This window comes from Petaurus breviceps, unplaced genomic scaffold (assembly GCF_028583685.1).
Source record: "Petaurus breviceps papuanus isolate PSGF00001 unplaced genomic scaffold, PetGlider_PUasm1.0 91023, whole genome shotgun sequence".
In the NCBI taxonomy this organism is placed as follows: Eukaryota; Metazoa; Chordata; class Mammalia; order Diprotodontia; family Petauridae; genus Petaurus; species Petaurus breviceps.
In genome coordinates this window covers 7025181-7053033 of record NW_027187398.1, presented here as the reverse complement: position 1 = coordinate 7053033, position 27853 = coordinate 7025181, and the positions used below count along the sequence as shown (strand labels likewise).

Sequence of the window (27853 nt, the reverse complement as noted above, 5' to 3'; positions counted from 1 at the left end):
TCCAGAGCATTCCATTTTTCTCTTATAACACTTATTAAGGTATCCAAATGAAAGAGGAAAAAAAAATTCATGTTGATAGGGGCCTGTCCCTCCCCCACTTTCTATTGTCTAAAACCAGCCTTCAGCTGTTCCCAAATTTCTCTAAGTGATGTCAGTCCATCAGCGTGTTCCTTCCCATAGGAGGTCAATTTTAGGGAGGTGGGGGATTGAACAGGACCATATTGGGATGGAGGGGTGGAGCTAGAGCCCTCTAGATAAAACCTCAGTTCTAGGGATGGTCAGTTGCCCAGACAGAAGCCCCTCAGCGTTTGTTTCAGTCCCTAACTGCTCATAACTAACCCCAATGATGGAGGCTATTAAAAAAAAGATGCAAATGCTGAAGTTGGACAAGGAGAATGCCTTGGACCGGGCAGAGCAGGCTGAGGCTGAACAGAAGCAAGCAGAGGACAGAAGCAAGCAGGTGTGTGTCGGAATTTGTTTTTAACATCTATATGGGGCTAAAGGATATGGGAAGAGAATGAATAAGAAAGGAAGGTGACAGACAGAAAGGACAAATGTCTCTTTCTGGGAGAAAATTTTTTTCCACGGTCCTAACAGGGGCAATATTGCTCTAGGTTGGGAAAAGGATATCTGAGTTGTCTGTCCTGGCTGCTTATGACCTTGAACAAATTACTGACTTTCTAAGCCTCCGTTTATCCATTAATAACAATGATGATAACAGTAATAGTAGTAGTAGCAGCAATTATGTAGTACCTCCTATGTGTTAGTCGAGCCTGTCTGACTCTAAGGGAGGGATAGAATGCTAACATTCAGTACCTCAATGCCCTCATCAATTCTTTAACATAAAACCCCATCTAGATACTCAAGCATCCTTGGTTCTCAAGTCTCTGAAGTAAAAAACTTGGGGGTAGATTAGACATCTCAGGTATCAGGCTGCTAAATATTGGGCTTCTCAAGGCCATATGACACAGACAGAGAATTGGGAACTGGTTGATGGGGGAATTTCCTTGGTGCTGCTAGTCCAGAGGCTGGACAAGGAATCTAATCAGGATCTAGGAACCCAGGGACATTTAGACTGTAATTCTGGTGCATGTATTGCTTTCTTGGGGTCTCTCACAGTTGGAGGATGAGCTGGCTGCTATGCAGAAGAAGTTGAAGGGAACAGAGGATGAACTGGACAAGTATTCAGAAGCACTGAAGGATGCCCAGGAGAAACTGGAACTAGCAGAGAAGAAGGCAGCAGATGTAGGTATTAGGTAGATGGGACAAATGGGGGTGGGGGGGGGGGGCCAGGGGCCAGCGGGCTGGAGCCTACGTTATGTACTGAACATAACTCCCATGAACATTTAATTGTGAATTCACATATGAGTAAAACCATGTAATGAGATACACAGACATATATTTTCTTTCTCACAGTGCTATCCTGGCCAAGACACTTCCATTTCATTTTGTCTGTTCATCTGTTTACCTATCTTCTTAGCCTTTCTCTAGTACAGGTAACAGACTGTGTCTCTCCAGACCAAACTTCTGAGTCCTTTACCTCAGAGGGCTGCCTTAATATTATCCTTGGTCTTATTTTCCTTTTAGGGTGAGGTGCTTACCTCCTGGGCCATCCAGTTCAATCAGTTGATCTTAATGCCTTCCAGGAGGCCACTCTCCCCTCTTCCACCAAGGTAGAGCTGAGTAGAGGGAGGGAACTCTAAGCCCATCTGACATGATTCATTTTATCTCTTTCTGTACCCACATCCTAAGCTCCTGGCTTTTGTGATGAGGGTCTGGCATGTGGATGTGTATTAATAGGACATTTGTCATCTTCTTACCACCAAACCCAGCTTGGGTTTCACACTGGAACAAAGAAAGAGATCATATTATCCCTGGTCCAGCATGGCCTCATTATACTCTGGACAATTTGGGCATTTGTGCCTATGTCATTGAAATGCCACAGGGGGTAGTACCCAGAAGAAACATGGGTAATATCCACGGTAAGTAATAATAGCAGGGACCAAAGGAGAAATTGAGGATACAAAAATAGCACACAGTATTGTGTCGATGATCCTGATATATATATATGTATATATGTGTGTATAAAAATATATATACATATATATACATACACACACACACATATATATAACCTCTAGCACGATACTAAATTTCTCTGAACCTCAATTGTTTCACTTATAAAATTGGAATTCATAATCTTCTCCCTCTTAATATTACCTGACAACTACCTGATTTCCTCTATGCCCCTCCTCTCTTCTAAGGCTGCCACAACAACAAATGAGAAAACAGATGGGTAAGTCTTTTGAGGTCTTTGTAAGAAAAGCAGGATAAGAAATTTATTCAAGTTCCTCAGTGTTAATGAGACAGAGTAAATTTTCAATTATCCATATTCTTTTTTTGTGATGGGTTGGTCTAGATAGCCACTGAGGTCCCTTCCAACTCTCAAATTCTGTGATTATGTAATAATAAAAGAGAGAAGATACAGGGATAATTTTTAAAAGGATAATCATATCTATTTGGCTTTGAAATGCAACCAGACACAGTCATACATACTCTAACTCATTCAAAAACTAATATTCACTCCTCTTCATATTTAGTTTTACTCTATCTCTCTTATCTTTTTCATCAACAAATATTCTGTGAACATAGGGTAGAGTTGGACACCAGAAACCCCGAGGAGTAATGACATTGCAATGCATGTATCAAGAGTTCCCTAGACTTCCATCATTTAAGTGGTGATAAGTGTATAGATGGTGACTAATAATGAAAAATCTTACTATGTCAGCCCTTCTAAGAAAAAAAGCAGTGCATAATTAAAGAAACTAACACTTGGAAGAGACATTGAAAAGCAAGCAGTACATAATTACAGAAACTAATACTTGGAAGAAACATTAGTAGCCATCAAGTCCAACCCATACCTGAGAAGAATCCACATAATAGAATGCATCTGCTTGAAGACCTCCAAGGAGAGGGAAGTCACCACCTCTCAAGGTAGCCCATTCTACACCTATTATAGGACAGCTCTAAGTGTGAGAAATTTTTTTCCCTGTAATCAAGTCTAAACTTACCCAACTCTAAGATAACAAGCCATGGAGCAGTTTCTAAGAGCTAAAGCTGCTGCTATTCCTTCCCTTTCTAGAAATATTTAAAAAACTATTGACCATAGCACAGACTCTTTGGGCATCAAATATTCTTGAGGATTGCTCTGCCCTAGGCAATTCTGGGAAGCTTTTTATATGGTTCCTACAAAATGTCAAGTGCAGAAAGGAAGGGATTACAGACTGCTGAGATACTAACACCAAAGTAGGTTTAGTACCATTCTTGGGAACATAGGAAACTGAATCTCTTCAGGTAATAACTCTTGGGAGAAATTTAGTATATCAGAGAACCTTAGATTTGAAGTTCACGGCAGGAATGGCAGGCTTGATGGTAAGGTTATTAGGATTGTATATTTGGGGAAGAGCAAATATATGTAACCTGAGATTTGCACAGTGGGGCACAGAAATTCAAGCTAATAGCCCTAGAGGAGTTTTGAAAATCTCCAGAAATCAATTAATTATTTCTGTCCTCCCCTCTTAGATTATGCATGCACACATAAAGCCATCCACTGGCCCATAAGGTACGAGCATAATCGGAATTTATTTTATGTAGTTCTTTAAAGCCTTCACACACTCTCATTTGAGCCCCATAACAACCTCACAAATAAACCTCCCTATACTGATATAGATTCATGAAAGTTTATATAAATAATAATTCCTAGTCACATTGTGCTCCATTCTACACTATTTGCTAGCATTAAGTGGAAGATCAGGCTTTTCCAGTTTTAAGACCAGTTCTCTTGACACTATATATACCACACAGCCTCTATCAATGATCAAGCTGAGCACGGCTGCACTGTAATCCAGACATACGCTATTGTTATTAGCCTCTTCCTCTTCTTTCCAACAAGCATTCTTAAGAGATGTCTTAGAAACAGAAGAGGATGGATCACAGATCTAGAACGGCAAAGGACCTGAGAGATTATCTAGTCCAACCTCCTCATTTTACAGATGAAGAAACTCAAAGCCAGAAAGGTTAAGTAAAAGAGAAGTAGGTTAGGTGCAAAATGGGAGAGTCTGAAATTGGGCTGCGTGGAATTGAAAAGGTACCTTGCAACTGAAAAGGAGAGGGAGGTAAAGGGGTTGGCCTGATTTTGAGTTATTTATTGGTAATGAGAGGTGAAAGACTAGTAAGAGGAAATAGGCTGTGGGGTTAAGCCTTTATGAGAGGCAGTGCAATACAGTGGAAAAATTGCTGAACTTTGAATCCCAGCACTTGAGAATTTGAGTCCCAGCTTTGGTGCTATGTGACTTTGGGCAAGTCATGTAACTTTTCTAGGCCTGAGTTTCCTCATCTGTAAAATGGACTAAAATGATCTTCAAAGATCCTTCCCAATTCTAGATTTAGGATACTGTGATTTGTTTTTGTTCTTGAATTGTTTTCAGTCTTTCTGATTCTTCACGACCCCGTTTAGGGTTTTCTTGGCATAGATACTGGAGTGGTTTGCCATTTCCTTTTCCAGCTCATTTTACAGAAGAGGAAACTGAGGCAAATAGGGGGACGTGATCATTCCAGAGTCACACAGCTAATAAGTATCTGAGGCCAGATTTTAACTCAGGAAGATGAGTCTTCCTTACTTCAGGCCCAGCACTCTATCCACTGCACCTAGCTTTTTGGAGAAATGTATCAGGGTCTATACAAAGAAACAATTAAGAGCTTAATCTCTGATTTCTGAGGGATTATATAAACAACAGAGAAAAATTGAATAGGTAAAGACCAAAGAATATGGCTTAATAACTTATCAATGAAAATATTATGTCTGATCAGAGAGCAAAAGAGGTATTGAGATAGCAGTTGTGGTAGAGAAAATGAAGGAAGCAGGAAACTTTTATAGGAATTGTATGTTTAAATAATAAGGGATTTTAGTTGTCTTAGAAAGCCTTGTTGGAAAAATAGAATTTTTCAGGAGTTCCTCTGACAAAGGAAGAGTAAAGTAAAGGTTTGGATAGGTCATTCTTAAGCTTTATGTATTTCCTTGACTTGGTTCTTTGTATTGAGATAGCAGCAGCTGTTTTTCAGCAAGAACTAGTAGACGGGAACATGGGTTAGGGCAAAATGTCATAGCACTGCCCTTTAGAGATTAAAGAATGAGAAGAATTAAAGGGTTGGGGGAGATTCTGGGCCTATAATGACACCTGCCAATGTATTGTTTGTCTCTAGGAAAACAATAGCACATGACTCCCTTGGGTTCCATCCATAGTAATTTTTTAAGGGCTAAAAGGGGCCAGCTCACCTGTTCCTCAGGATTAAGTGGAGATTATCTGTTCAAATATGCCAGTAAAGAATGCAGTGATCCTAAAGAAGTCTCAAGGACTTCTCAACTCACTCCTAGTTTGTCCAAGATGGAAAAGGTTCGGGTTTTTTTGTTTGACCTGGCCATGGAAAAGTTTTAAAAATAGCAGCAGTGCCCCCTACTGACTGGCACAGAATCTTAAAATCATCGTAAATTTAGCATAACCAACAAAATTATCAAAAAACACAAAATAAGAAATTTAGCCATAAACCATAGAAGAAATTCAATCATTCAGTCATAAAACACAATTGATGTAAAATCCTTACATTATCTGCTTTCAAAGATACTGTATACCAAGGAAGCAGGTGATTCAGGATGGACAATTCCTAGGACTAGTTTCCTGTAATTCAGATCACTACCAAATTGTTACTCCATCCCTGCCCTGGAATATAAAAAGACAGGCTACCACTCAGGAGACTGGGCAAATGCCAAATGCCTTTTGGAATAGTTCTATTTTCAGAAAAGGGGAAAACGAGACTTTTGAGAAACCATTCTTGTGATATGCCAAGAACCACGTACTTGAAGAAACAGGTATGTATCATGTCTTCTGCCAGCATCAGGGGTCAGGACTTCTAGGCTGTCTGTATTTGTTCCATTTTAACTTAATAAGACAAGCAAAGTTCTTCTGAGAATGAATTTAGAACTGCTAGTAAGTAGGAAAAGAAAAACAGAAAGAAGAGGGCAGTTTAGTTGGTCTTCCTACACTTTCTTGGAAAGAGTTATCTGGGATGTTTAACCAGAATCTTTGGCTTTAACATGATATAGCTTGGAAAGAGTAGTCGTGAAAGGCTTCTCAAGAGGACTGAAACTGAAGGGCTAGTTTGAAGTTCAGTCTAGATACCCCCCCCCCCCAACATTGTCTTAAAGGTAGGTCCTCAGACACCCAACCTGGCAAGAAGATCGAGACAAAGCTAAGGAAACTAAAGAATAATCACTCCTCCTGGTCATCAAAAGGTAGAGCTCATAAAATGTCCCCAACTCTGAGTTTTCTTTGCTATAGTGTTTTTCCAAATCCTACCACGGGTGACCCTGTGAGTCTCTTTCAATCTGTAAACATGTCTATCGATGTAACTGGAAACCAAGTGGTAGTGAATGTGGTTTATCAATGCAGTGGGAGTTTCTGAAACACAGAAACCACCGCCTTCCTTGCTTAGTTAGGCTTTAACGCTGAGAAAAGGTGTCCATCCATTCCTGCTTCCTCCCAAGTCCTGTGGAAAGCCGCAGCCTGTGCAGCAGGGCAGGGCTCCTCTCTGGGAGCAGTGGGATGCCTTCCTCACCCCCAAGGGACTGCTAGGGAGGATTTCCGAGCCCAGTATTTTCCAGGACCAGGAGGGGGCAGGCAGGCCAGTTTGTTGGGACAGCTCCGGCTTCTCCCCACCCCCACCCCCATGCTCCGTGTAGAGCCGCGGACGCCAAACATTCACTACAAGGACCATGCTCAGGAGTAACTCCGCTAGGAATCCGTATCTTAGAAGTGGTGAAGAGAAGGTGATACCATTTCTATCGCGGTTAAAGGTTTATAGAGTGAGTCACACACAGCCGGGTAGGTAAGTCCGTCCATCTCTCGGGACACCCCCAGGCTTTGGAGGCTTTCTCCCGTTGCAGTTTGGGTCCTCCCGGCCAGAGCCGCTATGATCGGTCAGGAGCTGCCCAGGGCAGGGGCAGAGTCGGGCAGAGATACCCAGAGAGCAGATCATCGCCTCCTTTCCGGGGTACGTCGGTGGCTCTCCAGAGATGCCGGGCAAGAGGAGGGATGCACACCTTTTGTTAGGACTCAGCTGGGGTCAAGGGGCTCGCGGCTGACCTGGGGTGGCGAGTTGGCGGGGAGGGGTCGAGGGGAGGAGGGCAGCTTTGTGGAGCGTCACTGGAGCTGCAGAGGAGTGAGCGTGGCGGCTCCGGCCATTGTGGGAAGCCTGCCAGGCCCGAGAGGGTCCGACTGGGCCGCGCCTTCCGGTTACCATGGCAGCGGGCCCCTCCCACTCACTGCAGACGGGTGGGGCGGTCGAGGGGGCAGTCACTCAGCTAGTCAGTCTTCGGGGTCCACATACAAGCCCCGCCCCTCGCTCCCCACCCGTCTCCCTCCCAGTCCGCTTACCTTCCCGCCTGGTTGGCGGAGGGAGGGGAGAAGGGGAGCGGGGCTGTCGTCACATCCGGACGGAGTGGGCGAGTTCCGGTATTTCAGGGCGGAGTAGGCGGAAGTAGGGCTGAGAAGCGGCAGCGGCACCGAGCGGAGGAGGCAGCAGCCGGAGCGGGAGCCGGAACGGGGCGGGCACCATGGCTGGTATCACCACCATCGAGGCGGTGAAGCGCAAGATTCAGGTTCTGCAGCAGCAGGCCGATGACGCCGAGGAGAGGGCTGAGCGTCTCCAACGGGAGGTGGAGGGGGAGAAACGGGCCCGGGAACAGGTACCCAGACAGGCCTGGCCGGGGCGGGGCCGGGCCGGGGGCTGGAGGGACTTGGGACTCCGGACTTTGAAAGCCGCTACACCGAGATCTGAAGAAGCCGGCCAGCCCGGGGATGGTATCTGGCTTTCGGAGGACCAATATTGGGCAGAATCGGGTCGAGGAAGGCGGTGAATTGGGACCCAAGATTGGACAGGCGGAGCCGCCTGAGTAGAAGTCGTCCCATTTCCGTAGCACCCGGAGAGTTGCACGGTCGTACGGGGGTGGGGGGGCCGGGGTGTGGCTTTTCCCCACCCCCACTCCGGTCCAGGCTCGCTCACTCATTCATTCATTCCGGAGGAGCTGGGGCGCGGTCGGGGGGAGGGGCTTTTCTGCTTCCTCCCTCCCTTTGCTTGAGGGGAGACTGCTGGGAGGCGAAGCCCCTGAGTGAGTGGTTTCCCAGGAGAGTAAGCGGTGGGCAGGGCTCAAAGCCGCGTGGCTGGGTCCTTGGGGTGTCGGGGCGAAGGGCGGCAGGAAAGCCCTCAGCCGGAGCTGTTGGCAGTCGTTCCGCTCCCTCCGCCTGTTCAGGAAATGAGGCAGCAGTTCGGTTAAGAGGAAATGCGGTACCCCCCTTTCCTCCCAGCCCCCTCCCCCAGTGGATGGTGCTTGCTACGCCTCCCATCCTATCCTCTTTCCTATATCCTCTCTCCTGTGGTCCTTTCCCCCAGCCCCGCCCCCCTGCCACCTTCCCTTACCCGAGACAAATCTGCTACCATCCCTCCTAGAAGAGGGAGGCCGGAGGGAAACTAGGGGTTCAACCTCCTTTATCTTGTTGATGTCAGTATGGGAGCTTGTTTAGCTCGCAAGGCAGGAACCTCTGCCAATGTCAGGTCTTTGTTTCTGAAGCAAGATCAGTGCATGCTGAACCTGTTAAGAACACTTCCTCCTTACTGAACTGATAAGCAAGTATATGTATGTAGAGGAGCATCACATGGGCTTCCAGCTTCTGCTCGGAATTCTGGTGACATGGACAATGTTTATAACAGGTTATTGAGATCTGAGGAACTACCATATCTGAATTGTGGGTCTGCTTATTTCATTCTGGAATCCTTGTTCCCTTGGTGCTTACAGAGAGTGGTTTGGTTGGGCTCTTGAAAGTACCATATATGCATTGAAATATTCTGTGATAGCTATTGATAAGCTTTGTGAAAATGCTTTCTCTTAGAAATGGTTAAGTAGGGCTAGGGATAGGGAAAGGAGTAGCAATTTGCAAGACTGATAGATGAACTGGTGGGTAATATGATTTGGGGATATCTAATTCTGGAAGATGGAGAAGAAAGGTATACTGGTGTTTGAGAATTAATAGGTGGTGGTAGAGGGGTTGAGAGGAGACTAACTGGCCTAATAGTTTTTAATACTTAATGTAATATGTAGCCAGAGATAATCCATGTTTTTATTATTGCTTTTAGTTAGTTCCTCTCCCCCAGGGTCAGCCTTTACTTCTCTGGTTTCTGAGTTGGGGACTCCCCAACTTTGATCTTATGGTTTGGGGAAGTGTGGTTAAAGAAAGGAACAAATTGAAGGGGGGGGGTGATGGTGGAACTGGACATTAAACCAGGTATTTAGCAAAAAATCTGAAACACACTACAGAGGGTTAATAATATTAACAAACTTATCATTATAATCTTATTAATAAACAAGCAATTAAGTACTCTGAGCCCTGGCTTAGTTGGCATTCACTTTTGGAATAGAATGGAATTCAGTTTGGAAGTACCCCTTGGTTTGATTACTAGCCTTAAATGAATGGTTAATGAACCCTCCCACCCAACTTTGGAGCCTCTTTGGATGAGTTATCTTGAAGTCCATTTTCATGGAAGATCTTGAATAGATGCTGGTGAAAAGTACCATTGTTTATTTTGATCCCACAGATTAGTTTCTTCCCGGATAAATTGAGCTGCTTTAATTTAGCTTTTTTTTTTTTTAACTCATTTCAGGACTAACCTTGGTGTCTTGAGTGCTTAGGGAATAGCTGTAGATTAATGCTTCTCAATCAAGGGGAGCCTGCCAAACCCGATTATTGCCCTGAGGACTGGTGAGGAAGTCTTCAAAAAGGGGAAGTAGGCTAATGTCCCTGTGTAATGAGAGTCTTCCCCCTCTCCAGCTCTGGGGAATCCAATAATTACCTTTTTGCTCTGTCTTTCCTCTGGGGGAAGGGAATGGAGCTGGGTCCTCTTACTACCTTTTCTAGAACATCCTGGAGTATGGATTTGTAACTGACCTCTCCACCCCCACTTAAGTTGTTACTGAGATTGTCACATACATTTTTTTTTCTTTTGACTTGGGCTGCTCATTTTATCTGGATTCCTAGAGCCAGCCTCTAGTTGGGTAGGGAAGGGATTGAGGAAGCAGTTTAGTGGTGTGATCCTGGACTTACTGGTGTGTCTGGTGATTAACCTTCCTAATGAAGGCACTCTGGAAATAACACTTTAGATTTTGGACTTAACATTACATCACTGCCATAATGGAAACAAGGTGATAATATGTGAAAGCCTGTCTACTCTTGTGTTTTATCCCACTACTATCCTGGTGGGTTTTGAGAGGTTTTGTTTTGTTCGAGGAAGGGAGTTCATGGACTCTCAACAGCACATGCCAAAAACTGGCTTTGACCTTAGATTCCAGGCCTTGGAATGGAGCTAGACAATATTATATGGCAGATTCTCTGTGGGACCTGGTGAGCCTAGATACAGCTCTGACCTTTTTAAACCCACACTTTCTTTTTAACACTTTGGGGAGGGGCCAAGAGCCCTTTGCTCTTTATGCCTTAGCCTTCTACTTTTGTTTATGTAGGGCCTAGTACTCCTCCCCCTCCCCCCTTAAAATAGAAACTTAAATTCCTCAAGGGCACCATATTTCCCCTAGTAGATAAAAATGAACACAACGAACAGGACCAGTACTAAATTCTTTCCCCACTTGGGCTACCTGCATAACTCTTCTGTTCTTTCCTTATAAACATTTGTGACTTTGCTCTAAAAAGAATACCCAGAGTGGCGGTGCCAGCTCTGAACTAACATCCTTGTCTTTATCTTGACTTTGGGGGCATCAGTTGTTTGGGCAAAGCAGTCTCCTGGCTTGGGTCTAAATGGAATCTAGTGTGTATGAAGCTGATTTTGGTGGTGTTGGTAGATTGTGAAGGATGTAAAATGAGTTGATTTCAGTGGCTTGAGTTGGTGGCTGCCATCTTAGAGCCACTGTGACCACATGGGCCTCCACTTTAGGGGTGTTGTAGGTTTAGTGGATGGGGACTAATTAACTGAACTAATCTAGTTGGGGGGGAGGGATTAGTGGTGGTCAAGTGGGGTCTCTAAGTCCAAAAGATCAGATCATTTATAGTGAAGGAAAAAGAACCAGCATCTGTTAACCACCCACTTACTATGTGCCAGGTACTGTGCTAAAGAGTTAGACAGCCCCTTTCTGTATAATTCCAGTGGCTTTGGATCCAGAACTTAGTGTTTTCTATTCCACGGGATATAGAGGCCTCTACCTAATATTTCCTCCCACTGCCTCACCACCTCCAGGAGACTGTTGGTCCACCAGCTCATCAGATTTCTCATTTTGATCTGAGATGATAAAATCCTTGACACGTTAAAGGTCGAAGATTTAAATCAGAACCTTAAGTCCTAGTACGTTTTCCTCCTTTATAGTTGGGGAAATTGAAGCCAAGAGTAGGGAAGTGACTTTCCCCAAGGGTGTACAACTAAGTAAGTGATAAAAGTTAGAGGACTTGGACCAAGTCTTTTGACACTCAGTCCACATCACTCTTGCTCTCTTCTTGGGTCCTGACCTGACTGAAAGTCAGGGTGCTCCTTATCTCAAACCAGAGAATAGATCTTGATTTAATTGCCCATTCTCAGAAGAGCAGCAGCTAAGGACAGAGTTTGGAGTTGCCTCTGAAGAAATTGCTGAGATTTCCTGTCTTGAGTTCTGCCTGCCCTTCTCATGTGTTAACATCACTGTTTCTTTCTCTTTCTCTCTTTCTCTCTCTCTCTCTCTCTCTCTCTCTCTCTCTCTCTCTCTCTCCTTCTCTCTCCCTCCCTCCCCCCTTTCCCTTTCTTCCTCTCTCTCCAGCCTTGCAAAGAATGCTATTGTAAATGCTTGTTTGTGAGAGAAACCCGCCCAAGCTAGCTTGTTGTCATGGAAACCTCTATACCTCTCTCCACCCCCAGTCTGATTTCTCCTGCTGCAGAATGAGGAACCTTCCTTTCATCCAATGAAATATTTGCCTGATGCTCTCCTCAGCTGCCCCCAATACCTGGTTCAGTTAATGGTTTAGAATCTCTTGTTATCTAGAAAACAGTAATTATGTTGAGAGTGTTTCACAAACTCTCTACTATAAACCTGACTTCCTGTACTTTATCCAGTCCAGGCCTTGCTGGGTCCTCAAAGAGAAATGTGCTTCCTGGGAGATAATTTCTTCCTTGGATGGATTAGGGCTAGAAGTATTTTTATATGGTCTGGTTAGGTAAAATGGATTTTCAGCCAATTTATTTGGGTAAACTTCTGATGCCTGTGGCTTGTGGCCCACAGGCTAAATATGATCAGCTTAAAATTCTTTAACACCCCTTCCACCCCCCCAAAAAATAAAATTTGTAAACAGCCTTCCCCACCTGATTTCCTCTGGGCCTCTTATGTTTGAGTTTTGGATGACAAAGGGACTGATTTCTTAGCAGGATTGTATTTGGCTGAACATTTCTTCCAACCCCACCCACCCAAAAAGGAGGGGTGGGAGTGGGAGAAAATCAGGGCAGCAGGATTCAGGCACAGTCATAGCCTGCTGGGTTGCTGAAGGGAAATCACATTTACTAGGTGCTTAGATAAGCATCTGAATTAAGTGGTGTGCTGGGTGGATTAAACTCTTATACTATTGTAGCAGCCAGAGTTATGCCTGATAACTAGTTATAGGGCATGGAAAAGAGCAGGCTGAGGGAGGCTTTGAAAGTTCTCTTCTCATCCTTCCTCTTTTCCAATGTATGGATTGAAATTTCCTGGACTTATGCTTCCTTAGCCTATCACTCATCAGTAGTAGGCAATTTAAGAAGTGGAATGGTTTATTATTTATATTAGTGCACATAGGAAGGAGCTCATTAGTCTGTAAAATCTTAAAGATCACTTAGATAGTCCATCTCCCATATTTTGCAGATAAACTGAGGCCCAGAGAGGTTCTAACTTTCCAGTCATATGATCTGAGGGGTGTAGTAGAGCTGGTACTAAAATTCAGGTTTTTCAACTAACTCCAAATTGAGTATTCTTTGCATAATATTACTCTGAGGCTGAGATAAAGCTTGTGAAATTATTAGTAGGTAGACTTTGTTTTAGGGAGATGTAGGAGAATGTGAGAGCGGCTTTCAGAAACAAAGATTCTTTAAGGAAAGAAGCAAATGTGTGGGCAGACATACATATTTCTCCCTTCTGCTGTTTTCCTGGTCTCTTGGATGTCAAAGATAATTTTAGGCAAGCCAGAAGTTCTTTCATTTCTTTCTTTCTTTCTTTCTTTCTTTTTTTTAAAGGGCTTTGGAGAGCAAATGTTGAAGGGGTTGGGTGACCCAACCCAAATGTATTCAGGAGTTGTTTGGGTCCCCTAACATCCCTTCTCTTGACCATGACTCTTAGGGCTACTTTGGAAGATCACATAATCATTTTTCTCTGCTTTTTTTCCTTCTTAGAAATAGGTGAGGAGTTTAGCAGGTGTTCTGATATCATAAAATAAATTCCTAGATTAATCCAGGCTCATAACCAGGTCTCCTTCTTTAAGGAACCCTATTCTCTCCCCTCCTAAGGTAGAATTCTGACCAGTTGAGAATCCTTCTCTGCCTGCATTTTTCTACGCATATTGTATTTATAAACTTGAACTGGGACTGAAAAAGGGGTGGTGCTGACTTGCTGGGCAAGAAGCTGATTTATGAAACCCTGTTTCTGTAGAGCATGGCTGTGGTGAAGGGAGTTTCTGCTTGTACCAAGTCCCAGATAGAGATCTCTCTAATCAGCTGGGTAGAATTTGGCCTTGCTCAATTCCTCAATTCCTTGTGGTAGTTACCTTGTTTGTTAAATTTTGAACTTCTAGCTTTTCTTTCCCAATGTCCCCTGCTACCCTTTTCTCTTCCTTTCTACGTAGGCTGAGGCTGAGGTGGCTTCCTTGAACCGTCGGATCCAGCTGGTTGAGGAGGAGCTGGACCGTGCTCAGGAGCGCCTGGCAACAGCTCTGCAGAAGCTAGAGGAGGCAGAGAAGGCAGCTGATGAGAGTGAGAGGTACGTTTGGGTGTTTGAACTGTACTATGGTTTTCAGTAGCCAAAAGGTTTCCTGAAGAGGTCTCTTTAATTTCTTACCTATCCATTCTAAGAAATCTTTTCAGTTATTCAATCCAGTTTTGAGGTTTTTTGTTTCTTCTCTGTTGATGTTCTCAATCTTCCTTTAGATAAGCTACAGCATATGGGGGAAGGGCTTTTGAACTTTATGACTCTTCCCTGGGATTTCTAAAGTCTGCAGTTAACTTGTGTTTATTATGGGATCTACAAGTTAGTCTCTCCCAGTTACAATAGACTTGTTGCATTCTCCTAGCTAATTCTTATCTGGTCTTTGTTACTTATAAGAATGGATATTTGCCTTCCTACTGTAGATAGGTTAAATTAAATGAAAAAGAAAGCAATTCCTTGAGCCATAGGCTTGTGAGATCTTCAAGATTTTTGCTTCATTCCTGCATATGTCCTTACTTGCTGTGTTCTCTTTGTAGAGGTATGAAGGTCATTGAAAATAGGGCCTTGAAAGATGAAGAGAAGATGGAGCTGCAAGAAATCCAGCTGAAAGAGGCCAAACATATCGCAGAGGAAGCAGACAGGAAGTACGAGGAGGTGAGACCCTTTCCTGGCTTTGGGGCCAAAGCTCTTTGCCTGGAGCCATTTTGGAAGGAGGAGACAAAACATGTTGAAAGGACAAAAACGCTTGCTTTTCCTTCATTGATCCCTGGCCTGGCGCTTTGTTTATAGGTGGCCCGCAAGTTGGTAATCATTGAGGGGGACTTGGAGCGCACAGAGGAGAGGGCAGAGCTGGCTGAGTCGTGAGTATCTTAACTTCCAAAACCTTATCACGACCATTGGTCACCTTTCCTTTGTTATGGTCACTAATGTGGGGAAAAAAACACAGCATTCCCTCAGTCTTGTTAAACAAGGCCTTCAGGGTTGGAGAAGTCTGGAGCTTACTTGAGGAATAAAATGGGCTCCAAGGAGAAGACTATAGAAGACTTGGCTATGTAATGGCTTTTGTGTAGAATATTCAAAAGTTATGAGATGATGGGTGGGGAAAGTACATCATCTAGAGTCTCCGCCATGCTAGTCTCAAAATGGGGCTACCATTGTGTCCCCCTCTCCTCCCCAAGTCCTAGGTGGCATGGAGGGAGAGGGGATTAGAGGTTCCCATTGTTACTTGGCCTATTGGACAGAGACTGCTCCATCTTAGCATCTTCTGGGCCTTGTGTAACAAAGTTACCCCTAACATGGGCATACTTATGCTTCCCACCCATCCTCCCACCTGTATCCCTGACACAGCATGTCATGACCATGGTGGTTTGTTTTTTCTCCTTCCCTTTTTTTCTTTTGCTCTGCTGCTTGTATTCTTGCTGTGCTTCTTTTTGACCTTTCTCCCTCCCCACAACCTGGCTTGTGCCGCCCCTCGTCCCTTCCCCTGTGACTACACTAACAGCCGTTGCCGGGAGATGGATGAGCAGATCAGACTGATGGACCAGAACCTGAAGTGTCTGAATGCTGCTGAAGAAAAGGTACTAACTGTTGCGCCCGCTGAAAGGGTGTGCGTGAGCATGCGTGCGTGTATGGTTTGGTTTTGTTTTGCAGCTGCCTCCCCTCCACTGGTTTGTTTGACTAGTCTTCTCATCTCCTCTCTCATGGAATGCTCCATTCTTTCCCACTGACTTGGCATCCTTTACCTCTTCCTTCCTAGCTGCTTTACTGCCTTTCCACAGGGCCTGTCCTTCTCTTGGGGGTGTTGGGGATGGTTGTGCTGGGCAGCAGCTCCCATCTCCACCCCGGGCAATGCTGGGCTCTGTTCCTGAACATGTCGTGTCAGGAGCATGTCTCTTAGGGTTTCTTCTCTTACATCAGTCTTGCAGCATACTGGGTTTCAACCTAAAAGGAGTTAATCTCCCTCCTTGCTGCTGGTAGTTGGGGGTGGGAAGAATGGGACTGTTCAGGGTTGTCTTGGCATTTCTCTCCCCTGGTGACTTCTCAACCCTCTCTACCTATAGATTCACATCTGTGTGTCTCTCTCCTCTTTGTTTTCTTCTTCCCTTTTCCTCTCCTGCCTTCTTTAAAACATCCACAGTAAGTGTTCTGAGCTGGAGGAGGAGCTGAAGAATGTCACCAACAACCTCAAATCTCTTGAGGCTCAGGCGGAGAAGGTAGGGGCTGGTTCATGAAAGGGACAGGCTTGGGGCCTGGGCCCAGCCCTACCATGTGCATCCAGCAAGAGAAACCCTTTTTTTTTTCCTGGCCACCCCTTTGTTCAAGACATGGTGGCTTATACTGATCCTTCCTTCATGCCCTCTGAGCATTAAAGTTTAAAATAGCTTTCTGAGTATGGAAGGCCAGGCCTGTAATTTTTAATAAACAGGCAGTTATCATTAACCTAAATAGGTTTGCAGGTAGTATCATATTTTACGTCTAGTGAGAGGTACAAGGGACTAACTTTTTCCCTTGGCATCACTGAATGACTGTGTTAAGGGTTATCTTGACCCTGACTTTCCTCCTGAATAGGGGAAGAGATAGCTTCTTAAAGTTTAGGACAATCAAAAAATGCAGTTTTGCAGTCAAAAGGGCCCTGGGACATCAGGCCTGTGGATAATTAGGACATGAGATGATCTTTAAAAAGAACTCCCCGTACCCGCTCCCCCTTCCTTCATGAGGCATTAAGTACATTAATTTCCATTGGCTCTTGGGGGTGGGGGGCAGAGGTTAGTGCCAATGAGGGTAATTTAGTCTAACCATTGTTACTTTAATTCCCTTGCAGTATTCTCAGAAAGAAGACAAATATGAGGAGGAGATAAAGATTCTTACTGATAAACTCAAGGAGGTGAGCTGTCATAGAGAACTAAATATATAGCCATATTATTGTGGACCATCTAGCTTTGGGGCCTCAAGAATAGAGAGGCAATAGTAATGGATAGAGAGCTGACTCAGAAGTTAGGAAGACCCGGGTTTGAGGCTTGTTGCTGCATCCTTCTTAGCTATGTGCTCCAGGGGAAATTCCCTAGGATCCTGGTCAACTTTCAAAGACTTGAGGTTGTAGAATGAGTTGCTTCATCTGCATTGGTAGAAGTCTTGTCACTAGAAGTTTCCTTTGCCAGTACAGTCATAGGTGTGGATCTAGGGGGGTGGGGAAGGTTCCTTTTTATTTCAGACTTGCCCATCTCTGGTTCTGATCAGTTTTATATCTTCTCAGGCAGAGACACGTGCCGAGTTTGCTGAGAGATCGGTAGCCAAGCTGGAAAAGACAATTGATGACTTGGAAGGTATGAAGCAAAAAGGATAGAAATAAAGGGCAAGTAGGGAGAGATGATGTTGTTCCCTAGATTCCTTCTATTTCTGAAGACTGCAGAGAATTATCTGCCTCTCCACCTTTCTCTGGAGACACAGTGGGACTCAGTACAGGCCCTTGTGTGCTGAGTGACAGTCTGTCTTAGTATTGCAGAGAAAGGAAGTACCTTGCTTTCGCCTATTTAATCTGCTTCCAGGATTTGTACCTTATATTTTGAAGCTTTTTGAAGAAATTGACAATAACTCATCTCTAATGCAGACTTTTTGTATGCTCCAGCACTTGGGTGGCATTTGAAACCAGGTTCTTCCTGTGTTGCAGTGACTTCAGTGACCTTTCAAGACTACTTTAATTCCCCATCAACTGTCCCCCAAAAAGGGAAGCTGTGGTTGTGCCCTCCACTCTAAGGCAAAGCAATAACAAGAGCTTTCTAAGCACTTCTGCCACTTGTTTGATAGCTAAGTGACCTATCAGTACTCTGGCTTTGGTCTTGAGAACTCTGAGGCAGTTTCCCACTGTGACCACAAATTAGGTTGTAGGATAATATCCCTTTTGAAAAGTTGGGAGGATGAGGCATCAAAATGGGCAGTATTTTATGTACCAGCAGTGCATCTTTTCCCTGTGGACATAGACTAAGCTGTTGAATATCCCTTCTGAAAGAAAAGTAGGGACAGTGGGCATGCCTTGGAACAGCATTTTAAATACTAACACGGGACCTCATTTTGATCTGTCTCACTTCCAGGGGTTTGTTTCTCAGTGAGTGGGGTGAGAATAGTGTCTCCAGGGTGCCACAGGCATAAGAACCTCCCCAAGGGGATGACCATACTCACACTCCCAACTTTTACATTGAGTTGGAGAGGAGAGAACAGCCCTGATGGCCTAAGTAGAAGTTGCCTCTCTTGGGATCAGAGGAATGGCGTCCAGTTCATACCCACTCCTGTTACCCCAGTTGCATTCTGTTCCACAGCCACCCTTTCTTCTCTTTGTCAATTGTGCCCCCATTCCCTCTATCCCTGGCACATCTCACCTCTGTCCCTTTATTATTTTCTTTGGTACCTGTCTGTGCCTTTCCTCCAGATGAGCTCTATGCCCAGAAACTGAAGTACAAGGCCATTAGCGAGGAACTGGACCACGCCCTCAATGACATGACCTCTATGTAACTATCTGACAGCAGAATGGGGTTGGGCTTTTGTCTTTGGGAGGACAGGGTGTGCAGAGAGTGCTGTGGTGTTTTGGTGTCTTGTCTTTGGAAACACTAATATCTCCACTCTTGCCCTTGGTATCAGAATAAAGGTGGTGCTGGTTACTGGTTTAGCCATTGATAAGGCAATGAGAAATCTGGGGACCTCCACCCCAGACCTAACAAACTGATCAATGGTCCTGTTTGTAAAGTGTAGACAACATAACATGCCTTTTGTTCATGCTGTGTTTGTTATGTTGTCTCTTGTCTTTTGTCTCTTCACTGAGCAAAGTACTAAGGCTAGGGTGTTTCTCTATTTCATAAGTAGAAAAATTGGAACCTGAATTGTAAATTACTTACTTGCACTTGAGAAGGCCACCCTTACAAAGCAAAAGTCCCTTAAAATGGACATATTGTAGTACTTTGTGATCCGGGTCCAGGGAAGACTGAGTTGTTCTTTAAGACTCCAGCTGAGTTCTAGAAATGAGTGGGAAGTAACCAGCACCAGAGAGAGTTGTCTAGGACCTTTTTCTGTTTGTGGATTCTGATCTTGAGTCTAACCTCGACTTTCCCTCCTTCCTACTAACTCAAAAAAGAAGCCAAAAGTCTGGCCGTAATTCCTGCTTCCTCTTTTTTTATCCCTGCTACTTCTCTTTCCTGAGTGTGCCCTGACTGTTGAAAGCCCCTCTCATCTGGGCTCTCATTCTCACTTCTTCACACAGATAAGCTCTCACCGTTTCTGCTCTGTTCCGGATCTGCCCCCTCCGCTTGGGGAAACCACCCTTCTCTCAGCACCCCCCAACTGTCCTGTGCTCTTCCTGGATTCCATTTGGGTGGGCCTGGCTGGTCCCCATGACATTGGATGGGGGGGGGGGTTGCTTACAGAGTAATTATGTATTCATTTCCCTTTTTTCAACCCAAATTAAAATATTTCCAAGCCGCTGGATGCCTCAATCTGCCCAGCTTCTGTGTTCTTGACAAACATGTCCAAAGGAAGGAACTGACTTTTGGGGTGTGGTATGGGGAGCAGGCAGGGTGGGCTTTCCTCAATGATGTGAAATCAAAGCTACTATTGTGTGTCTGGCCTATTCTTTCCTGATATTTAGAGGTTTTGTTGAGCTACCAGAATGGTTCAGAGTCCTTAGTGGATTCTGAGAGGATCGTATTTCTTTAAGTTGAAAAGACCAAGGTTAATCACTGTTTCGAAGCTCCTAAACCATTCCACCATTCCACCCTTAAGTGGCTTCTATCTTGTTCTTGACTTTCAGTGAAAAGACCACAGGCACCTTCTAAGTTCTCAGCCCTTGTAGTATAGAACCTAATGATTCAAACATCTGCTATTGTAGTGGAAGACTTTTTTCCCCCCTTTTCTCAGTCTATATTGGTGTCTCATTTATGAGATATAGCCTCTAGACACTTGTTTTTCTTGAATTCAAGAATAGAAGTCCTATTTAGGAATGACTCTTCCCCTCTCTCCACTTTCTCAGAATCACCTAGTCAGGCTTCTATACCAAAAGGGAACCTAGGCCAAATAGAAAGTTAGCAGATGTGCTTCCTTTGCTCTTCCCCCCTCAGAAAGAACAAACCAGGGAGATATTACTGATTTAGCAAATATTTTATCAAATATCTACTATGGTAAGGAGAAAACAACAATAAAATAAATATAAATCTCTGCCTTTTAATTCAGAGGGAGAAGAAATTCACATGCTTGTCATAGCTGACATATGATGAGTGCCATTAGAGTGCCATGAATTGGCTATAGGAGTTTAGAGGAGCGAATGATTGATGACTGAGGTTGAGCCAGTTTCATGAAGAAGCTGGATAGGATTTTTTGACAGAAGGGTAAGATAAATAAAAGCATTCCAAGGTAAATAAAAAGCATGGAGGTGGGAAAGCACATTTGGGGAATGGTAAGGTAAACAATATCACTCTACTCCAGCCAAATTGTCATTGGTGAGACTGGGAAGTGGGGCCACATGACAGATGAGGGGAGGATTTTGCCTGCTATGCTAAGGAGTCTGGAGAAAGGAATGACAGTGCATATGTAGCATTTGAGGTGGATGGTACAAATATTTCCCTCTTAAAGATGGATAAATTTAGGTTTAGAGTTTGATTTGCTGAAAAGTCACATAGTTTATATGTATCCGTACTAGGATATAGAACCCAGGTCTTCTGATTCTGGTCCTTTCTCTACCAGACTCCACATAGAGCATGGTGTGTTAAGGTTGTTGTATAAGCCATTTGTAGGACAGATTAGAGGTAGGGAAAGAGAGAAGAGGAATGGGGGGGGGGGGACACCATTGGAAAAGTTTTTTTAAAGTGGTAATAAAGGGCTGAATTTATGTGATGGAAGTGGGAATGGAAAGGAAAAGGGTATGGACAGGAAATTGAGAGTGAGCTTTTGAGCTTGAGTGACAAGAATGTTAGTAATAGTAACATTACTAATAAATAGAGCCATGTTGTGGTAGATAGAGGACATTTAATGCTGGAGCTATCTTCATAGAGGTAAAGCTGTTAATACAAAATCATAAATGTAGAGAATTAAAAGACTGAGGACAGAATTTGAGGGAAATGATAGGACTCAGTTGTGTGAGAAGAAGAAAGGGGAAAGGAGGAGGGAGGAGGGTTAGGGTAGTATAGTATCACAGGACCCAAGGGGTGAGAGGGTTTTAATTTAGTGTTAAAAGGCAGAGTAAGGATAAGGACAGCAGGAAAACAATTGAGTTTGTCCAGAGAATAATTTTAGTAAGTAGTGGGGATAGAAGGCAGGTTATAAGAAACTGAGTGAGTTGGAAGTGATGAAATGGGATATGGTGACTGTTCACTTTTGGGAGCCACCATTTAAGAAGGTTGATAAATAACTGCCTTTAAGTATTCTAATGTCATATGGGAAAAAAAAAAACATTCTTTTGATCCCATAGGATAGGATTAGGTAGAAGGAAGTCTCAGCATTCTTTTCTCAATGAAAGGGAAAGTTTCCTAATTAGAAATTGTTCAAGGATGGAATGGACTGTTTAATAGGGAGAAAGGAGGAAATTGTGGGCAGAATTTGCCCTTATTAGTGATGTTTTAGAGTAGATTCTTGATTTGCTTAGATGTTGTTCTAGATGATTTCTGAGATTCCTTCCAACTTTAAGATCATAACTACTGTTTTTTTAATTTTGACTTGGGAACAGGGTCAGTATTTAAGATGAGAGACCGAACATAGAAACCACAAGAAAGGGAGAGAGATATAAATAATAGAGAGTGAGAGAAGAACCTAATTGATAGACTACTGAGGCAAGAGAGAATGCCTCTAGGATCAGCCTTGGAAAGGAGTAATCATTTCCTTTGAGAGAGAATGAAGCCAGAAGCTGAAGTTTCAGTATCTCCTATCCTTGCTCTGTCTCAAAAATAAGCTATTCTTACTCAATTAGGGAGACCTCTTTGACAATTAAAATGACTTCATTGCTTGTTGATCCCGGTGGCAAAGGGTATAATATTTTTAATTCACCTAGAGTCTAGGTCCTAGACTGTCCAATTTGCCTTTTTTTTCCTTTGAACTCAGAAAGAAGAGTGACAGGGTGAGATTATTGACGTTATTATTGTTATTATTCAGCCATTCATCTACCTGTCAGGTCTGTGATGGAACAAAAGATGGCTGAGCCCCACATGTCCAGCAGAGTGGGGGTGGGACTGACCTACTGCTTTCAGGCGTCTTTGGTTTTAGCCCCACCCAAGCCTCTTATTCCCAGGGTGTAATCCTTCAGTCTGTTTGTGAGCCTCTCATTCTCTCCAGTTAGTGAATTTTAGTATCATAGGATCATATACTTAAAAGCTAGCTAATCTAATTCCCCCATTTTAGAGATGAGGAAACTGAGGCTCAGAGATGTTAGTTCTGATTTATATTTACTCATTGATCTTAAAAGACTGAGATAACTTCCTGTCTCCCTTTTTCTATGGTAAAAGGAAAGTTAGCCTATTTTAGGCCCAAGCTCAAGTGTGTCCTAGTGAATGGGGTTGACCCATAAGTAGACAGACATAAGTAGAAAGGGAAAGAACATTGGACCAGATGTGTACCGTGTACTTCTTCCCTTCTTTACAAGTGTTACTAAGACACATTACTATCTACCAATATGTGTCTTTAACTATTGAACTAGTATCTGATCTTAAAAATACTTATTAGTTATCAGGGCATGAGGAAAGGGGCTATAAGGTCAATCTGGTGATGAGAGTTGAAGCACTTCACCTTTATCAGGGTAGCTCAGTCGAACATTTCATGTAAAGTCAGATATTGTTAACTTGGGTTCAGATCCAGGCTCTGACACTGGATAAGTAACCTTCACTGGGCCTATTTGTTTATTTGTAAAGTAAGAGGGTTGAACAGATCGACCCCCATGGTCCCTTCCAGCTCTAGAATCTGTGATCCTGCTTTGAGCCTGGAATTCAAGGTTAGAATATCCCCTTGTGTGATTTTGGAGCCAGTTTAGGGTTTGGTCAGACACCAGAATACTTCCTAAAATACTTGATCTGCCCCTACTCGTTTCTGATAGTTTTTTACAGTTTCTTATTCTTCCTGAGTGGGATATATACTGCCTAATTGCTTAAATCTTCATTTGTAAAGATAGTGTAATGACAAATGGGTCTCAGAAGCCTCCCTAACATAGGAATGAAAATTCTGTAGAGTGTGGCTAGAGTTTGAGCCCTAGGAACCTGAGCATTTCTAGACCACATAGACCCTGTGATTCTGTGATATTTCTGAAGAACTTAGGAAAATTGTAGGTGGTCTGTGAAAATGGAGTAGGGATATTAAAGATAACATTCACCTCCAAATATAGATTGCCTTCTTTCCTGCCAACCAGGCAGGAAACTATAGAACTGTTGACCTTGATTGGATTGTGAAATTTTTATGTGGCCTCCAGTGGATAGGATGTATGACCAGTCAATCCCCCTAAGTTCCATCATAAAGGAATCTCTCCTTTTAAAAAGAGACGAACTGGGGGCGGCTAGGTGGCGCAGTGAGTAAAGTATTCCCCTTGGATGTATCTCTATGAGACACATAGGAAACAAGGATATGAGTGAAAGGAAGTATTCTTTACTAACTAATGAGTCGGGCTTTAGCATGTGGAAGGAGGATCTACATATATAAGGCCTTGTAGGGAGAAGATTAATGACTTACTGAAAGGTGTGATCAGAGGCTCTATATGAAAAGGGCCATAGTTCTGCTGCCTTCCTGCTGTGGTCAAGAGAGAAATTTTACTAATCCAGGTGGTGGTTGGTTGGTCACTTACTATTGGGTTTTGTGGCTAGAGGATGAGGTAGCTATTTTTAAGGATATCTCGGCTTCTAGGATCCCCTTGACTTCTTAGAGGGAAGGGAAAAGGAAAAAAAAATACAGCCTAGGGAGAGGCCTTTAAAAACCTGACAGTTTTAGTCTTTAAAAGAGTATTAAATTTGGGGAATACCTGGTACTTTGTGTAAATTAGCTAAGGCGATGGGATAGTCTAGAGAACTGCTATAAAAAGCTAAAGAAAGACTGTCCTGAGAATTTCAAGAGAAGGGTTTGCTTGCTTGTTGCCCAACTTTTCCCTTCTACTGATCAGGTGTGTATTTTAAACTATACACACAGGCTGATATCTCTTTGCTAGTTTGGTTTTTGGTTAACATTTCAGTGATGACCTGACCTTAATTGGTTAAAACACTTAACTACCTGCAGATAAATGGGCACCAGAGTGAGTAGGTGAAAGATGCTGCCCAACCTTTCTAACGGGACCATGTTCTTTCCTCATTCTGTCTGACTTCTTATGTGCCCCAGTCTTTGACACAAGGAATATTGCAGTACAGGGCTTTCCTGCTTCAATGTTGTGTCCAATTACCTTCCCATAGTCTTAACTTTTCCTCTTCTGCTGATCTGGCCCCTTCACCTGACCATCTTTCCACACTGTTTGGTGCTAGCTGACTGGACTGTTCTCTGTCCAAATCCTTCTCCCATCCAGTGTGATTCACTGATGCATGTGTTATGCCAACTAGTTATAAAACTCAATTCACTTCCAGTACTCTACTAACTTTCCCTTTTTTCTCTCCTTTCCTCCTCTTCCCCTTTCTCTTCCTCTTGTTCCCCTCTCCTCTGTCGCTGTTGCAGAGCGTCTCTACAGCCAACTTGAGCGAAACCGCCTGCTCTCTAACGAGCTGAAGTTAACGCTGCATGATCTGTGTGACTGACGGGAAGGGGCTCACTAATGCCCCTTAAACCAAGCTTACAGTTCATTGGCCTGGACCCCAGCAAAAGCTGATCAGTATCCCCTCTTATCCCCTGGCTGAGCAAACTAACTACTGTTTAATTGGGGCAGTTGAAAAATAATAATATCTAGCATTTATGTAGCGCTTTAAGGTTTTTGCAAAGCACTTTACAAATATTATCTGATTTTATCCTTACAACACCCCTGGGAGGTAGGTGATATTATTATCCCCATTTTACAGATGAGGAAACTGAGGCAGATGAAGGTTTAAGTGACTAGCCCAGGGTCACATAGCTAGTAGATATCTGAGGCCAATTTGAATTCAGGTCTTCCTGACTCCAGGTCCAGTACCCTATCCACTGTGCCATCTAGCTGCCTCTAATACTTGAAGAAAAAACATACAAACCCTTTTAAGGTTCCACAACTGTAGAAATCCTAAAAAATCAATACAGATATTCCTTACCCTTTTTACATGAATTCACAGGGGAGGGGGATGGACATTAACTACAAATGAAACTAAAGGTTGGGAGACCAATAAGTCCAGGAGAATTCATCTCCTTGATATCTGTTCTCCCCTTAAATACTAGCTGTTCCTTCACCTGTAAACTGATTGTAGGATATGTTCCTTTTGCATGGATGGTTTATAACAATAAAAGGACTGAATTGATTGTATGGTGTAGCTATGCTTCATCTCTTGGCCCCGGGTGGGCCAGTTCTGGCTGGGGTGAGACAGGGCAAAGAAATTGGATTGAGAAAAAAGAATGGGGTAGGTTTTCCTTACTCTTGGCTGTCTTTACCTTGTTTTGGGACATGTGAGGCTATTACCCTGTCCTTTTAACCGAAGGAACTGGAGGGTGGTTCAGTTGGTGGGTTGGAGTCTTCTTGAGGCATGGCTGATTTCTGGTCCCTCTTGGTCTTGTTCCCTAGATCACCCTTCCCCATATTACATGCTTTAGTATAACTAACTCAATCATAGGCCAAGTCTGCATTACAGCTTCAGAAAAGTTGGTGGGGTGGGGATGATGGCATTCATTTTGTTCAGAGATCTTTCGGCCTCCTGAGCCTAGTTTATGGAAGCAGTTTAATGATTCTCACCCTCTCTGTTTTGAAGAGCAATTTTAGCCCACGTAGCCTCAGCTTTGGTAATCTTCTCTCTGGCAGGAATATCAAGTGCATTCCTGCTACTTGGAAATGCTCTCATCCTGATTTCATAGGATCATAGTGAGACCATCTAATCCAACTCAGATGAGGAAATGGAGACCCAAAGGCTTACTTAAGGTTGCATAGGTAGTAAGTTACAGAGTGGCAGTGTGAACCTCTGTCTCCAGACCCAGTATCCTTTGTGTTGTTACATACTGCTTTTTCCCAGCCTAGTTTCCTCTAGTTGGCACTGTCCCTTCACCCAATCTTTTGGTTTGCTCACCACAGAGGTGAATAGGGTTAAATTTACTACTGTAGTCTGAGCTGGGTGGAGGTTGTAGGGCTAGGAAATAACAAGATTCTAAACTCCCTCCCACAGGAAGTACAGCAACACCTGTAGCTTCAGGAGGCAAAGGCCTGCAAAGCCAAGTGAGGCAACAAGAGGTTGTTTTGGGGGCTGTAAGATTCTGTAACCACCCATCTATAGGGAGCAATAGAGTGTGGACGGATTTGGAACTTCATTTCCTAGCCATTGTAACGTCTTTCCCTTTGCTCCCATTAGATAAACTGAAATGCACCAAAGAGGAGCACCTCTGCACACAAAGGATGCTGGACCAGACTCTGCTTGACCTGAATGAGATGTAGAAACCCCATTCCCCCCAGCCCCACCCTGTCGCTGCTCCTTCCACTGACTCTGACTTCGCTGGAGGCCAGCCTGCCTGAAGCTGACCTCTAAACTGAGGGCTGATCTTTAACCTGAAGGCTGCTTTCTTCTCTGGGTCCTTGCTACCCTCTCCCCACCCCACCCCTACCTCCAACTCTCCATGTCAATTTCACCGAACTGTCTCTGCAGCTCTCCCCTAGAGATCCCAGATGGACTAAGGGCTGAGCACTTTTGGGAACAACATTTAAGGGAACATGAGCACAATGCAATAGTATCTTTAAAAGCATGTTGTATGATGTATACATTTTGTATTTACCTTTTTTGTTGTAGCAAACATTTGTAAGACATTCCACATAATTCCCCAGCTTCTCAGCTGCATCTAATCACTTTTCTTCCTTTCCAATGGTAAATCTTTCTACCTAAACAATGCCCCTTCTCCATAGAAGAGGAAAAGAGATGTTAGCCTGCCCTACAGAGAGCTGAACATAGCTCAAGAAAAGACTACAAGGGAAACCTCAGTGTTCTGTACCAAACACCAGCCAAACAGAAAGGTCATTCCAGGGGGAGTTTGCCAAAAAACAGTGCTGTTCAGGTTTTCAGCTTTAAGGTATCTCGGGGTGTCTTTTTTTTATTTTCTCTCTCTTTTAAACATTTGCATCAGTAGCAAACAAGCAAATTACACGGACAAGACCTCTCTGAGACCAAATTGTCTTCCCTCCTCATTCACTCTAAGAATGGATCATGTGCCCCAGAAATTGGGGTGTCTACTCCTACTCCTATATATTTCTTTGAAAAATAACGTTTTTTGCCACTGATTAGCCAAGTGAAATTCATCTCATTACCCATTCCTGGGTCTGAAGCTGCTGCCTCTAAAAGTGCCATCTCATTGTGCTTTGTATCACTCAGTGCTGGAGAAGTCTTGAATAGCTTGTGTACAAAAGTTTTTTTTTTTTTAATTTTATATATATTATTTTTGACGCTTTATTTCTCTTGGGTGGGGAGCACCAGGACCATCTCCACCCCACCTCCACCCCAATCTGGTTGTGAGTGCTCTCTGTCTGCAGTCCATGGGCTGGCAGTGTGCTGATTTTTTTTTATTTTTTTGGTGAGGTCTGTTAGGTTTGCATCGTGCAGCTTATTGGCTTAAATGTACTCTCCTTTGGTGTGGTCTATTTGGGAGCCAATCTGGAGAAAGAGGAACCGATAGTGCAAGTGTTTTGATACTGAAAATTGACAAAATGTCTTTTGAAATAAAGAACCAATCCCTCCACCCTCAGAA

The 27853-nt window shown here is 43.7% G+C and overlaps 1 protein-coding gene and 1 long non-coding RNA gene across 15 annotated transcripts; one reads left to right on the top strand and one right to left on the bottom strand.

Annotated features, from left to right (window-relative positions):
- The first annotated feature begins 251 nt into the window (after positions 1-251).
- Positions 252-27853, top strand: TPM3 (tropomyosin 3). 14 transcript variants are annotated; one of them, XM_069077936.1, is made up of 10 exons: positions 252-460; positions 1120-1245; positions 13947-14080; positions 14563-14680; positions 14816-14886; positions 15528-15603; positions 16848-16910; positions 17280-17349; positions 18450-18528; positions 19275-19506. In XM_069077936.1, the coding sequence occupies exons 1-10, from the start codon at positions 344-346 to the stop codon at positions 19276-19278; spliced, it is 858 nt and encodes a 285-aa protein (XP_068934037.1). In that variant the 5' UTR covers positions 252-343; the 3' UTR covers positions 19279-19506. The 14 variants fall into 14 exon arrangements, with proteins under 14 accessions (XP_068934037.1, XP_068934038.1, XP_068934039.1 ...); XM_069077934.1 differs by lacking the exon at positions 15528-15603 and adding an exon at positions 16164-16239 and having other exon boundaries at positions 253-460; XM_069077937.1 differs by lacking the exons at positions 15528-15603; positions 18450-18528; positions 19275-19506 and adding exons at positions 16164-16239; positions 26473-27853.
- LOC138153647 (uncharacterized) lies at positions 2304-27771 on the bottom strand. Its single transcript, XR_011166420.1, has 2 exons — positions 27600-27771; positions 2304-7759 (listed from the first exon to the last, which is right to left on the bottom strand). It is a non-coding gene; the product is annotated as an uncharacterized lncRNA (long non-coding RNA).

Coding starts and splice junctions, on each gene's coding strand:
- TPM3 (XM_069077937.1), top strand. CDS start 344: ATGATGGAGGCTATTAAAAAAAAGATGCAAATGCTGAAGTTGGACAAG. Junction 14,081..14,562: donor GCAGCTGATGAGAGTGAGAG/GTACGTTTGGGT, acceptor TTCTCTTTGTAG/AGGTATGAAGGTCATTGAAA. Junction 14,887..16,163: donor AGGGCAGAGCTGGCTGAGTC/GTGAGTATCTTA, acceptor AAACATCCACAG/TAAGTGTTCTGAGCTGGAGG.